The sequence below is a fragment of the Entamoeba dispar genome, genomic scaffold (genome assembly GCF_000209125.1).
Source record: "Entamoeba dispar SAW760 scf_1105229460623 genomic scaffold, whole genome shotgun sequence".
Lineage (NCBI taxonomy): Eukaryota > Evosea > Mastigamoebida > Endamoebidae > Entamoeba > Entamoeba dispar.
Window position 1 is genome coordinate 1 of NW_001854285.1, and position 12,487 is coordinate 12,487.

Sequence of the window (12,487 nt, forward strand, 5' to 3'; positions counted from 1 at the left end):
TGAAAATGACACTTGCTCCTTCTTTCAGAATCAATGGTGGACTTCTTCAAGAAGAAATACAAAAATATAATACTTATGGTGATTTATTATATGACCAGTTTGTTACCTTTTATTGTGTATTATCAATAATAATATTATAGATCAGTTTGTATTCGTATAGAAGAAAAAATAAGAACTTTAAGAAATGTCCAAAAAAATAATGAGCAATTGAGTGATTCAGAAAAGAAAAATATTATTTATATCAACCAAGCATTTAAAGAATTCAATGAACAATCCCAATTCTTAGAACAATGGAAAAATTCAAACTCATTAACTTGTCCAATTGCTCATTTAGATTTATCTTTAGTAAGTAATCTTGTAAGTAACCTCATTTAACCATCTCATTACAACTAATTTCATTGAATTATCATATTAAATGCATTTTATACATTAATTGATTTCTTTTCCCTTAGTTATCAATTTTAAATTGATGAATAAACATTTTCTTGTAGTGTAAAGTCAACAAGTATTTTCATTAATATATTTACTATTTCATAATAATAAAAATATTATAATTTTATTATATAGAAAAAACCTAGAACTTAAAAGTGTTAAGTCCAGATTAATGGCTAGAGGTCTTCATGCTGCTCGTAAAATGCTTGCTCAAAGAAGAGCCAATAAATGGGCTGATAAAGAATGGAAAAAAGGAAAACTTGTAACCAGATATAAGTGTAACCCACTTGGAACTGCTTCACATGCCAAAGGACTTGTTCAAGAAAAACTTGGTATTGAAACTAAACAACCAAACTCAGGTATTAGAAAATGTGTCAGAGTTAGATTGTTGAAAAACGGTAAAAAAATCACTGCTTTTGTTCCACGTGATGGTTCACTTAACTATGTCAATGAAAACGATGAAGTTTTAATTTCTGGTTTCGGTAGAAGAGGACACGCTGTTGGAGATATTCCAGGTGTTAGATTCAAAGTTGTCTGTGTTGCTGGTGTTTCCCTCTGGGGTCTCTGGACTAACAAGAAACAAAAACCACACGCTTAATCGAGTGATATTGTGACTTCAATTTTGAATAACGTTTGATTTTTTTTTAATTTAATTTTCTTTTTTGAGTTATTTGAAACTTAATAAAATAATAAATATTTCAATGTCAATTGAATGCCAAAAAATGTTATGTAATATTTCAACAATTGACTCTGGTCAAACGTCTATTAAAGAGTCATTGAATCAAAAGTACCAACGTCCATGTGTTTGTAATTTATTTTATTAAATTAAAAGAGATAGAAGTTTAAAGATAGTGGTTTTGGGGAGTTTCAAAGTTTGGAATTGAACAAAGTGATATTTCTTTTGTTTCGACGTTATCAGTAACAAAGACAGCCGTTACGTGTGATGTTATTGGAGAAAAAGAAATATCATCAGCCATAGAAATAAGTTATATTATTTTTGAAGAGACATTACCTATTTATTCAGACTCAGTAGAAATAACAAATTGTAAACCAGTAAAAATTAATTTTAATTCAACGTTTAAAGAAGTTCCTAAAGTAATAATTAGTATTCAATCAATTAGTGCTTTAAATTTATCAAATTTAACACTTAACGTTAGTAAAATAAATAAGAATTTTTGTCAAGTTCAAGCACAATTTAATAATTATGATATTCAAAGTCTTACTATTGGAATACTTGCATACGATATTTCTTTTTCAGAAAATAGAATAACAGAATTGTTAATAAATAATAATAATATTGAAGAAACAAAACAAATTCAAATTATGTCAGGTTCTTTTAAATATTCAAATTCAAATGTAAATGAAATTTTATTAAAAAATTATGCTATTCTTCCACAAGTAGTAAGTTTTATTACTGGATTTTCTTCAACAACAATTAATACTTGGCCAATTCAAATAACTACATATCCAAAAGATGCAATAACGATTTGTATTAAAGCTGTAAGTGGTAGTGATTGTGATTGGATAAGTTCTGATTACTTTATTTGTTCTACACTGGACCGTGAAGAAGTTAATCAATTTCATGAAACTAATTTTCAAATTAATGGACTTTTTGTTGGTGTAGGAGGTGTAAATAATCATCAAAATATTATAAAACCCAAATGTAAAGACATTTTAAATGAAACTGATGACAATATTTGTTGGAACTGTAAAAAACATTATATTAATACTATATTTAATTGTGGACATTGTTGTTATTGTTATTGTTGTTCAGAATCTCTTGGCTTAACTTTTAAATGTCCAAAATGCAATAAAATAAATGTTAAACCTGTTTATTTTGAAGAATTCAAATTTGAATAAATTAATTAAATTATTCTAATAACCAATTTTTATAATTTTCAAAATTTAATATTAATGAACCACCAATAATTACTTTAAATTCTTTATTTTTTTGACACCAATCAAAAATATATTTTTCTTCAACCATAGAAATACCACCTTCTATCCAAATAAGAATTGTATTCCAATTATTTATATTTCCATATTCAAGTTTAAGATATTTTAAAATATTAAATTTTGTTTCTTTTATATTTTTTATTGTATTAAGTAATTCAATAATTGGTGGTGTATATTGTGTATTAATTAATAATGAATTAATTATATCATAATATGAATTAAATGGAAGAATTCTATGTTCTTCATTACACTTTTTTGTTATTTGTTGGTTATATTTTGAATTTCCATTTTTATTTAAAATACATTTCATTATTTCTATTCTTTCATCTTTTAAATCATTTAATTTAATTGAATTATGAAGATTAAAATATTCACCAAATTTTTCTTTTGTTTGATACTTTTTGATCATTTCTTTTGATAATTCAAATATGATTTTATATAAAGCATCTACTTCTTCTTTTTCGATATCTAATTTATTTTTAGAAAGTGAAGTTTGATTAAGTTCAACATCATCTCCACTATGTAATATATTATTTTTAATTTTTTCTTTTAATCCTTCCCAAGAACAATCAATTTCATATTTCTTTTGAGAAATATATTCTTGAGCATCAACAAAATTCATTTCATAAATATTTTTTGAATGAATTTGTTCGAAATTAAAATAAAAGTTTTGATTAATAAAATATGTTAGAAGATTTATTTGGTTATATTCTATTAATTGACCAAATACTGAAGTATTTGGAATTAATGGTGTATATCCATCAAAACATCTATCAAGAACAATAAGTAATGACGTATTATCTGGTTGATTTATTTCTTTTTTTAATTGTTCAACAAGTAATTTATTATTGATAGTAATTGAATTGGTTTGTAAAAGAATTGATGGATGTAAATTGTTTATTTGAAGAAAAGAAGATAATGTGTTATATGAATGATTTTTTTCTAATGAAATAAAACAATTTGGAGTAATAAATTTAAATTGAAATGGAATTGAACAAAGTTTATAAACACAATGAAAAATATCAGAAGTTGCAATTTTTTGAATTATTAAATCATTAATTGATTCATTAAATACTAAAACTATCAATTCAAGAGTTTTTAAATATTACAGTTAAATAAATAAACAAACAAATGATATATTTATTATATGATGGATTTTGAAGGTGATTACATAAATCATTTACACTTTTTTTACTAGGAGAAATAAAAATTAATGCATTTGCATATGTTCTATTATCATACGTTGATTTTAATGAAGTTGTTGTCATAATTCCAAACTGAATTTTATCAGTATGACTAATAAATGAAACAATAGACATCTAATTTTAAATTTTTTTGTAGTAAAATTATTGAAATATTTAAACAAACAGTTGTCTCATCAATTAAAAAATAAATTGGCTTTCTTTCTTCTTCAACTTCATTGAATGATTTTGTAAAATTTAATAGAATCTTTTTTATATAAGAAATATCCATTAAATGATATTTATTTTAAAATTATTTTTTAGTTCTTTAAATAACATAAATATTCATAATATTTGTTTTTCTCTTTTTAGTTGATTTATTTTTAGGGTTGATCAAAAACAAAGGAAAGTGAAGAACTAAAAAACAAAAATTTAATGGAAGTTGAATTAACTGTGCAAGAAGAAACAATTAAATTTATTTCAATAAATGAAGTATTTGGTAAATTTATAGTTGATCCACAAACATGGAAATTAGATAGTGAAATCGCAATGACATTTTTAATGTCAGATAAAACAGTTGAATTTGTTAAAAATCGAGGAATTATATTACATGTTAATCGTTTAATCATTGATTCAATTTCATTAGAACTTCAAACAAAAGATGATTCTCCTGCATTTCAATGTCATTTTACACAAACTCCTGGTATTCTTGATAATGAATATCCACTCATTGATTCTCCTACTTATTCAACATTCGAAGAAATGTATAAAGGAAGTATTGGTCAGTTAACGATTTTTTGGCCAGAAAAACTTTTATTAAATTCTGAAAATAGTTATGTGTTAAGAATAGTATATAAAACAAATAAAGGAAGTGGGTTATATACAACTCCTTCAAGTTTAGTTACATTAGATGGTTATTTAGATACTGCCTCTTGGATGCCATGTATTTGTAATTCTTTTCAGTTAGTATGTTATGAAATGACTTTTATTGTTCCAGATCCTTATGTAGTCATTGCTACAGGAAATCCAAGTGTTCCGATTATTAATGGTGAGATGAGAACATTCAATTATACATTAAAGACACGTATTCCTATTAAGTCATATGGCTTTATTATTGCACCTGTCAAATTATTACCAATAGAATCATCATTAAAAGTTGGTTATTTTTCTGGTCCAGTTGAAGAAAAGAGAGCACAATACACATTAACTCAAATGGTTCCTAAAGCAATTCAATGTATTAAGAAATATACATCAACTCCAGAACCATTCTCTCTTTCAGTGGTTATTTCTAAAGAATTACCTCATTCTCAAACAATGTCATTTGCTGGTCTTATTATTATATCAACAGAACTTTTATATCTTGAAGACAATGCTGATAGATATAGACATGTTAGTTTTGAGATTGGAAGAGTAGTTGCATCACAATGGGTTGGGCATTATATTATTCCAAATAGAATTAGTGATGAATGGATAACATTAGGTATTCGTGATTATTTGGCAGAACAATTTATTAAAACAGTAAATGGACAAAATTATGTAAAATATAAATCTATTGAGTCACAAGAATTAGTATTATACCAAAAATGGGGAGAACCATTACATACAGAAGAAAGAAAAGTATTTGCTGAGATGGAAATTAATGACCATTTTCGAAGAAAGGTTGACATAGCAATGGGAGTAATGGAAAATAATTTAGGAAAGGATAGAATGAAAAAGTTAGTTTGTGAAAAGGTTTTAAATAATGGAGAACCAATGGATGATCTCAAAAGAAATATTAAAACAAGACAATTTGTAAAAGAATTACAAACACAAAACTCTTCTTTAATGAAACAATTTGAAGAACGATTAGTAAATGGAACAGGATACAGTAAAATTGCTGTTAGTTTTACGTTTACTCAAAGAACTATTCAAACAGATTTTAAAATTCATCAGTCTAGAAAAGAAAAAGGATACAATGTTGTTCCAGTTAGAATTCATGAAGTTGAACAAACTATTGAAGATACTATTGAATTAACTGGAGAAGAAACAAGTAAAAGTATTCCATGTCATTCAAGAATTAGAAAACAAAGAAAAAGGCCTATTAAAACTGATACTGGAGAAACAATTATGTATGATTTAGATTCAAGAGATTGTAAACGAAGTGGTCAAGGGGAAACTGATGTACCAATTCTTTATATTGAAATTGATCCAGATAATGATTATCCAAGAAGAATTAAAAGAGATAAACAATCATTTCAAGAATATATGTGGTTAACACAACTAGAATTTGTTAGAACAGTTAGAGGTCAATTAGTAACAATTGAAGGATTAGAAAAATGTAAAAGTGAAAAAGGAATTAATGCTTTATTTGATTTTTTGATTAATAATCATCGTTGTTTCTATAAAGTTCAAATTGCTGCTGCACATGCTATTGCTCGTATGTCATGTGAACAAAATGGATATTTAGGATTTCATTTATTAAAACAATTTTATAAAACAAACTATTATGAAGAAAGTGTTGGAGTTATACCATTAGACTTTTCTAATCCATTAAGATATGAATTACAAAAAGGGTTAATAGGAGCTTTTGCTGATGTTAGAGTTCATAATCTTACAGATAAAATTAACTGGGGAGGATTATATGATGATAAACATAAAAATAGAATTGATGCATTATCACTACCATCATATCCTGAAGCAGTTAGTTTATTATTAGAAATTGCAGAAAATTCAACAAATGAAAGAAATAAATATCAAGATGGAGTTTTTATTAAATCAGTTATTGGTGCTTTAGGAAAAATTGTTAGTTCTAAAGAAGAAGATAATGAACGAATTACTAAATTCCTTAAAAGAGAATTAAATAAAGATAAAATTATTCCATCAGACAGAAATATTGTAACATTAGCTGTTATTAAAATGGCACCTGGGTTATGTGATTTATCATCACTTTGTAGTGTAGGTAATTTTTATGAAGTTCGTGTTGCAGCAATACGTGCTTTATTAAAGAGTGATCCACAACAAGGATTAATTACATTTGTTGAAACTCATGAACGAGGTGATAGTGGAAGAGTAAGATATGCCATATGTGAAATGGCATTAACATTAAAAAATTTTCCACCTCAAGACATTATATTTACAACATATTTTAGAGATTTAGGAAATCGTGTATTTAAAGTATTATGTAATCGTCATGACTATGTCAAAAATAAAATTATGTTAGCATTAGTATTTAAAAAGTGGTGGGGCGATTCTTTGGTTCAATCAATTATTCCTCCAATCGCACCAACAATAATTTAGTTTTTTATTTCTTTGTAAAAAACTCTCTTTTTATTTTACAAAACTTAAAAAGAAAAAGTTATGTTAAAAACAAGTGAAACCAACAACGAAACTAATTACATCGTTCAAGAAGAAGAAGAAAAAAGAGTTGAAGAACAAGAGGATTGGAAAAATATTATTGAAGAATGGCAAGAAGAAAAGAATGAAATTATTACAATAAATAAAGAACAAAATGAATTATTTTTTAGATATTTTTCATTAATACAGAATAGTGTTTATCATCGTTTTGCATTATTTCAAATTGAGGACTCAATTAAACAAGTTTCACATTCTCAAAATGAATACTTTGCATTGTTTTGGAGATGTATTAAAGAATATTGTGATGATAATTCAGAAATTAGAAATCCTAAAGCATTAGAAATTATTCCACTACAACTTCCTTCTTCAATTAAAATCAATTTTTCATTTGAGATTAAACAAATTAAAAATAAATTGATTGTAGAATTTAATTCATCTCCAATTCTTTTTCTTGATGGAGAATTTCCAGCTAATTGCTCTGAAAGACATAATTCAATTCAAAATATTTTTAATGGTGAATTGGCTGTATTAAATATTCCTATTCATAAAGAATTTGAAAGTTCAATTCAACTTCATTTAAAATCAAATTTAAAGTATGACATTCATTACGGTGGTTATGAATATCAAATTAAACACATGAATATTAATAATATGAAAGTAGGGGATATGTTTTTAACAATGCATTCAAATATGTATTACAATGTAGTTATTCATTCCTTTTTTAATGAAAATAATGCTTTTCAATTTGGTTCAAATGAAAAAAGTATGGTATATTATTCAAATCTTATCTTTAAATGTCATCAAATGAAAGCCTCTTCTTTGTACTTTGTTCTTGACGATATTGGAAATGAAAATTTGATTGAACAAGTTGTTTGTTGTTATCTCTTATTTTATTTAAAATATAAATCAATTAATAAATACTTAATTCAAATTGTTAGATGGTTGAAATGTTCACAAATATTAGGCAGTCTTTAATTAATGAAGGATTCACAACGTTAAAAACAATAGGATTCATTTGTTCTGAAGAGATAACATCTCAAAACACTTTAAAAACATTTTTTACATCAAAAATCCATATCCAATAATTCCTTTGTTGTTTTCAACCTCAATTTAATATCTGTCTTAGACATAATCTATTTTTCCTTTTATTTGTTAAAATATGAATATTTTTAATGTGCTACTATAAATAAATGAGTAACACAAGTACAGTTAATAATTACTTGGAAAGAAACTATGGTTATTGGTTTAGTTGAGAAGATTTATTATTTTAACTATTTCATATAGTATTTATCAGATACCATAACAATAAAATACTTCAAAACAGAATAATAATTAAATTATGTTCAAGACAAGTATCTTCTACTTTTTGTTCAGATGAAGTTACATCCAATTATTCACTCTTTAGAAAGATTTCTTCTTCTGGTTCATTTCTATTCCTATATCAATAGAGTTATCACATTATTTATTAGGTCTTTCATGTTTTGTTAAATATATTTTTCACTATTATTTCACATAGTATTTCTATTCCAACTCTTTTAATGACCTTCTTGATTCTTAATGACTATTATTCTTATTATAATTTTTGTCGTGACTTTTACCATTCTTTCTAGTTTCCTTGTTTTTCTAACAATTCTTGATAAATGTTAATCTTATCATAAATGCTATTCTTCATGACTATTTTACGCAATTATCATAAATATGATAATTGTGTATTTGTTATTTGAATTTCTGATATAAACATCTTATCTTTTATTAACCTTCACAGCTTCTTTATTCATAATTTCCATATTCTATACAATCATTATTATTATTGTTTATAATTGGTATCTCTTTCATAATAGATGATGATTTATCACTTTTCATTGTGTTTTTCTTACTCTATCACGACCTTCTTCATTTCTTTTTTACTTATTTGTATCATCTTCTTTGTATATTTATTAATTTCCATATTTTAATTATCATTTCATTGATTGTCAACTAACTGTTAAATTATGAAATTTCATTTAATCCTCTTCTTTTCCATTCATCTAAACAATGTCGATGGAATATATTCTTTAAATATTTAAAATCAATTCTTGTTGTTTTCTCTTCTTTCTTAAATATTTCTTTAATTACTTAATTATTTATTCTCTTTCAATATTTATAAAATCTATTCCTTTTTCTTTCTCATTCATTCTATTTAATTCACTTAATTATTTCATTCTTGTGAAACCTATTATTCTTCTAATGACCTTTAGTGCATTGTATTCTTCTGTTTTATTGTTTCTAATATTCTTATTGTTTAATATATTATAATTGTCTTCTTATGTATTTTTGATTTCTTCTTAATGTATTATTTAAGTTATTTAGTCAATAACACTAATACAACATTTTTTTCTCGAAAATCTTGTTTCTGATTGTTCTTTTCATTATCTACTGCATTAGCTCATAAGGAATTCTCTTCTTCGCTACAACTTCATCTTTCTTACTTGTTTTCACTCCATATAATGACCAACTCTTCAACTTCTTTTCTTCTTATTTTATCTATCTTCTTGTTATTTTACAAAAATCTATTTGATTATTTCTTCATTTATATCTTCATTCTTTTCTCTTGTTTCTTCTTCATTTTTCACTTTAGTATCACTTCAAAATGTTTTTTCTTTTATATTTTTTCCTTATATTTTACTTACACCTTGTGTTAAATGTTTTCTGTCATTCATTTGTTTTCGGGCAAAATATTTTGAATCAATAAAATAAATTAGTTTTTATTATTATGTTCTTAAAAAAATAACTAAAGAGTTAATTAAGTATTAATAGAACTTGTGTCTGTTGTTCCTGCCTCAGCGGAGACTAATCCCGTCAATGAGTCTTCTTCTTGTAGTGGAACTACATATGTTTTGTTGTGGTAGAATCAGTGTTCCATGACGTCCATCATGTTTTTAATTACAAGGTTTTTAATTTCTTTAGTGATGTCAATTTCAATTTTTAATTCTTTAATTATTTTAATACTTTCCGTATTTTCTAGCCCATTAATCGAAATTACTACTGGAATTATTTTGACATCCTTTAGTTTCTATATTTTCATTAGCCTATTTTTTAATTCCTTATACATATTTCTTTTATTCAAATATATTCCATTAATATTGTGATCTGCTACGATAGTCATATCAATTATTAGACCAGTTTTATTCTTTTTATCTAACATATATATCTGGTATTTTATGATACTGTCCATCACTTTTTGGCATTATTTGTTTGTTCAATATCATAATGATATCAATGCATTAGAACATTGTTTCATATGTTAATTTTTTATATTGTTTATTTCATTTATATTTTCTTATTAACCCCTTCCATATGATGATGCCAATATGGTCATGTTTCTCCATTTGTGATTTTTTATGACAAATACAAGATAATAGAATGTGTTCTATGTGGATATCTTGTATTTATAAAGTGTATAATATTTTAATCATTTTTTAATATTTTATCTTTTCTGTATATATTGAATATTACTTCATCTTGTATTTTAGTTAATTGGAGAAATACATTTTTTAATATTAATTGACTTCCATGTATTGATTATAGTAGTTTTATATACTAATTTGGAATTGAATCATCTTCTAAAATATCCATTTATTTAATTTCAATTTATTGATGTATTTGTTTATTGTTATTTTCTTTATTTTTATTATTATTTATTTTCAATCATTTCTTTTATTATTTATTCTATTTCTATTTCTTTGATTTTATGTTTTATTATTTTTTATTCTATTCCATATTCCTTTCTTGGAATACCATCTATCTAATATATTATTTATTATTTTATTCTTGTACAATATTAACTCTTCTAATTATTTCATTAATATATTCATCATTCATTTTTTATTATTCATTATTTCTTTTATATTGATATATAGACGGTCTATGTTTTCCGTTATATATATAATCTAAATAAAATAAACAAAATACACATCAAACATTTATTTATATTCATATAAATCTAATTATAGAAATATCTAATAATAGTTTTTGTTTTTAAAAAAATTTTGAAAAATGTTATAAGAAAATCAACGATAAATGCAGATAATCTTTAAAAATTGAGAAGTTGATAAAAACTGAATAGTATAAATGGGGTTTTCACCACAAAAATCAACATTAGAATCTTTTTTTCAGATTAGACGAGATAGTAATTCGGATAAAGATATTTCCTATATTCCATTAGCAGAAAGACAACGCCCTAAAAGATTAGAAGATATTATAGGACAAGAAAGTGCAATTGGTATTGGAACACCATTTAATTCAATGATTTTAAATGACAGCCTTCAATCGACTATTTTATTTGGACCACCAGGAAGTGGTAAAACAACAATTGCAAGAATTATTAAAAATATGTCAAATTCGTTCTTTGTTCAAATATCTTCAGTAACAACTTCAAAAGAAGAATTAAAAAATGTTATTGAACAAGCAAAAGAACGAAAAAAAAGAGAGAAAAAAGATACTATTTTATTTGTAGATGAAATTCATACATTAAATAAATTACAACAAGATATCTTTCTTCCTGCAATAGAAAATGGATCAATTATACTTATTGGAGCAACAACAGAAAATCCATCATTTCAATTAAATAATGCGTTAATGAGTCGTTGTAATTTAGTAATTCTTAAAAGACTAGAAAATGAAAGTATTAATAAAATAATAAAAAAAGCAATTAAAGAAGAATACCAAAATAATAAGTTTATTATTGATGAAGCAGGAATTAATATTATTTCAAAATATGCTGATGGAGACGCAAGAAATGGCTTAAATTGTTTAGAATTTATTTTTAATTATTTTAATCATTTAAGTGAAGAAGAATTAAAAGAAATAATTAAAAGTAATGAAAGTGAAAATAATACAATAATAATAGATGAAAATGATTGTACTATATCTAAGAAAAATGAATTGGAAAATACTGAACTTTCATATCAAACAATAGAAGAACCTGAAGTAATTCATATAACACTTACTTCTGAAATTATTTCAAAATTCCTTCAAAAACAAAACTTTCAATATGATAAAAGTGGTGAAGATCATTATAACACTATTAGTGCATTTCATAAAAGTATGAGAGGTGGTGATGAAAATGCTGCAGTATACTGGTTAGGAAGAATGATATTTAGTGGAGAAAATCCAAAGTATGTTGCAAGGAGAATGATTCGATTTGCCACAGAAGATATTGGACTAGCAGACACTAACGCAATGGTAGTAGCAATGAATACATTTCAAGCAGTAGAAATATTAGGATATCCTGATTGTAAAACTGTTCTTGCTGAGTGTTGTTTATATTTAACTCGAGCAAAAAAATCAACAGCAATATATAAAGCTACTTTAACACTTAAAAAAATGGTTAAGGAACAACCTAATTATATTGTTCCTATTAGAGTAAGTACAAGCTCTGAACACCCAACTGAAACAAACCAAATTCAGACATTTCTTCCTGATAAGTTAGCTTTTAATAAAGTAATTGAATATGATAGATTTACTAAACCAATAAATAAAGAAACAATACAACCGTCAACACCTAAATTATTTCATTAAATGTATTAATTCCATTAAATTTATAA

The 12,487-nt window shown here is 24.7% G+C and overlaps 6 protein-coding genes across 6 annotated transcripts, besides 18 other annotated features; 5 read left to right on the forward strand and 1 right to left on the reverse strand.

The window, feature by feature from the left end:
• Window positions 1-513: 513 nt before the first annotated feature.
• Window positions 514-566: a sequence feature (AT_rich).
• A 38-nt stretch (window positions 567-604) lies between these two features.
• Window positions 605-1,030, forward strand: EDI_075870 (40S ribosomal protein S23, putative; the record flags this gene model as incomplete). Its single annotated transcript, XM_001737440.1, has 1 exon — window positions 605-1,030. The coding sequence occupies one exon, from the start codon at window positions 605-607 to the stop codon at window positions 1,028-1,030; it is 426 nt and encodes a 141-aa protein (XP_001737492.1).
• A 38-nt stretch (window positions 1,031-1,068) lies between these two features.
• Window positions 1,069-1,131: a sequence feature (AT_rich).
• Window positions 1,132-1,133: 2 nt separating this feature from the next.
• EDI_075880 (uncharacterized protein) lies at window positions 1,134-2,292 on the forward strand (the record flags this gene model as incomplete). The annotated part of the gene is made up of 2 exons (XM_001737441.1): window positions 1,134-1,235; window positions 1,285-2,292. 2 exons carry the CDS (start codon window positions 1,134-1,136, stop codon window positions 2,290-2,292), a joined length of 1,110 nt encoding a protein of 369 aa, XP_001737493.1.
• Window positions 1,241-1,263: a sequence feature (AT_rich).
• Window positions 1,711-1,731: a sequence feature (AT_rich).
• Window positions 1,767-1,815: a sequence feature (AT_rich).
• Window positions 2,288-2,348: a sequence feature (AT_rich).
• EDI_075890 (uncharacterized protein) lies at window positions 2,303-3,861 on the reverse strand (the record flags this gene model as incomplete). The annotated part of the gene is made up of 3 exons (XM_001737442.1): window positions 2,303-3,468; window positions 3,518-3,707; window positions 3,757-3,861. The coding sequence occupies 3 exons, from the start codon at window positions 3,859-3,861 to the stop codon at window positions 2,303-2,305; spliced, it is 1,461 nt and encodes a 486-aa protein (XP_001737494.1).
• Window positions 2,489-2,531: a sequence feature (AT_rich).
• Window positions 2,569-2,612: a sequence feature (AT_rich).
• Window positions 2,912-2,942: a sequence feature (AT_rich).
• Window positions 3,709-3,751: a sequence feature (AT_rich).
• Window positions 3,822-3,925: a sequence feature (AT_rich).
• A 79-nt stretch (window positions 3,926-4,004) lies between these two features.
• EDI_075900 (uncharacterized protein) lies at window positions 4,005-6,845 on the forward strand (the record flags this gene model as incomplete). The annotated part of the gene is made up of 1 exon (XM_001737443.1): window positions 4,005-6,845. The coding sequence occupies one exon, from the start codon at window positions 4,005-4,007 to the stop codon at window positions 6,843-6,845; it is 2,841 nt and encodes a 946-aa protein (XP_001737495.1).
• A 60-nt stretch (window positions 6,846-6,905) lies between these two features.
• On the forward strand, window positions 6,906-7,987 carry EDI_075910 (uncharacterized protein; the record flags this gene model as incomplete). The annotated part of the gene is made up of 2 exons (XM_001737444.1): window positions 6,906-7,843; window positions 7,867-7,987. 2 exons carry the CDS (start codon window positions 6,906-6,908, stop codon window positions 7,985-7,987), a joined length of 1,059 nt encoding a protein of 352 aa, XP_001737496.1.
• Window positions 7,788-7,822: a sequence feature (AT_rich).
• A 1,015-nt stretch (window positions 7,988-9,002) lies between the features above and the next one.
• Window positions 9,003-9,100: a microsatellite.
• Window positions 9,101-9,613: 513 nt separating this feature from the next.
• Window positions 9,614-9,672: a sequence feature (AT_rich).
• Window positions 9,673-9,674: 2 nt separating this feature from the next.
• Window positions 9,675-10,811: a repeat region.
• A 7-nt stretch (window positions 10,812-10,818) lies between these two features.
• Window positions 10,819-10,932: a sequence feature (AT_rich).
• An 80-nt stretch (window positions 10,933-11,012) lies between these two features.
• EDI_075920 (ATPase WRNIP1, putative) lies at window positions 11,013-12,461 on the forward strand (the record flags this gene model as incomplete). Its single annotated transcript, XM_001737445.1, has 1 exon — window positions 11,013-12,461. The coding sequence occupies one exon, from the start codon at window positions 11,013-11,015 to the stop codon at window positions 12,459-12,461; it is 1,449 nt and encodes a 482-aa protein (XP_001737497.1).
• Window positions 11,567-11,588: a sequence feature (AT_rich).
• Window positions 11,698-11,720: a sequence feature (AT_rich).
• Window positions 12,462-12,487: the final 26 nt, after the last annotated feature.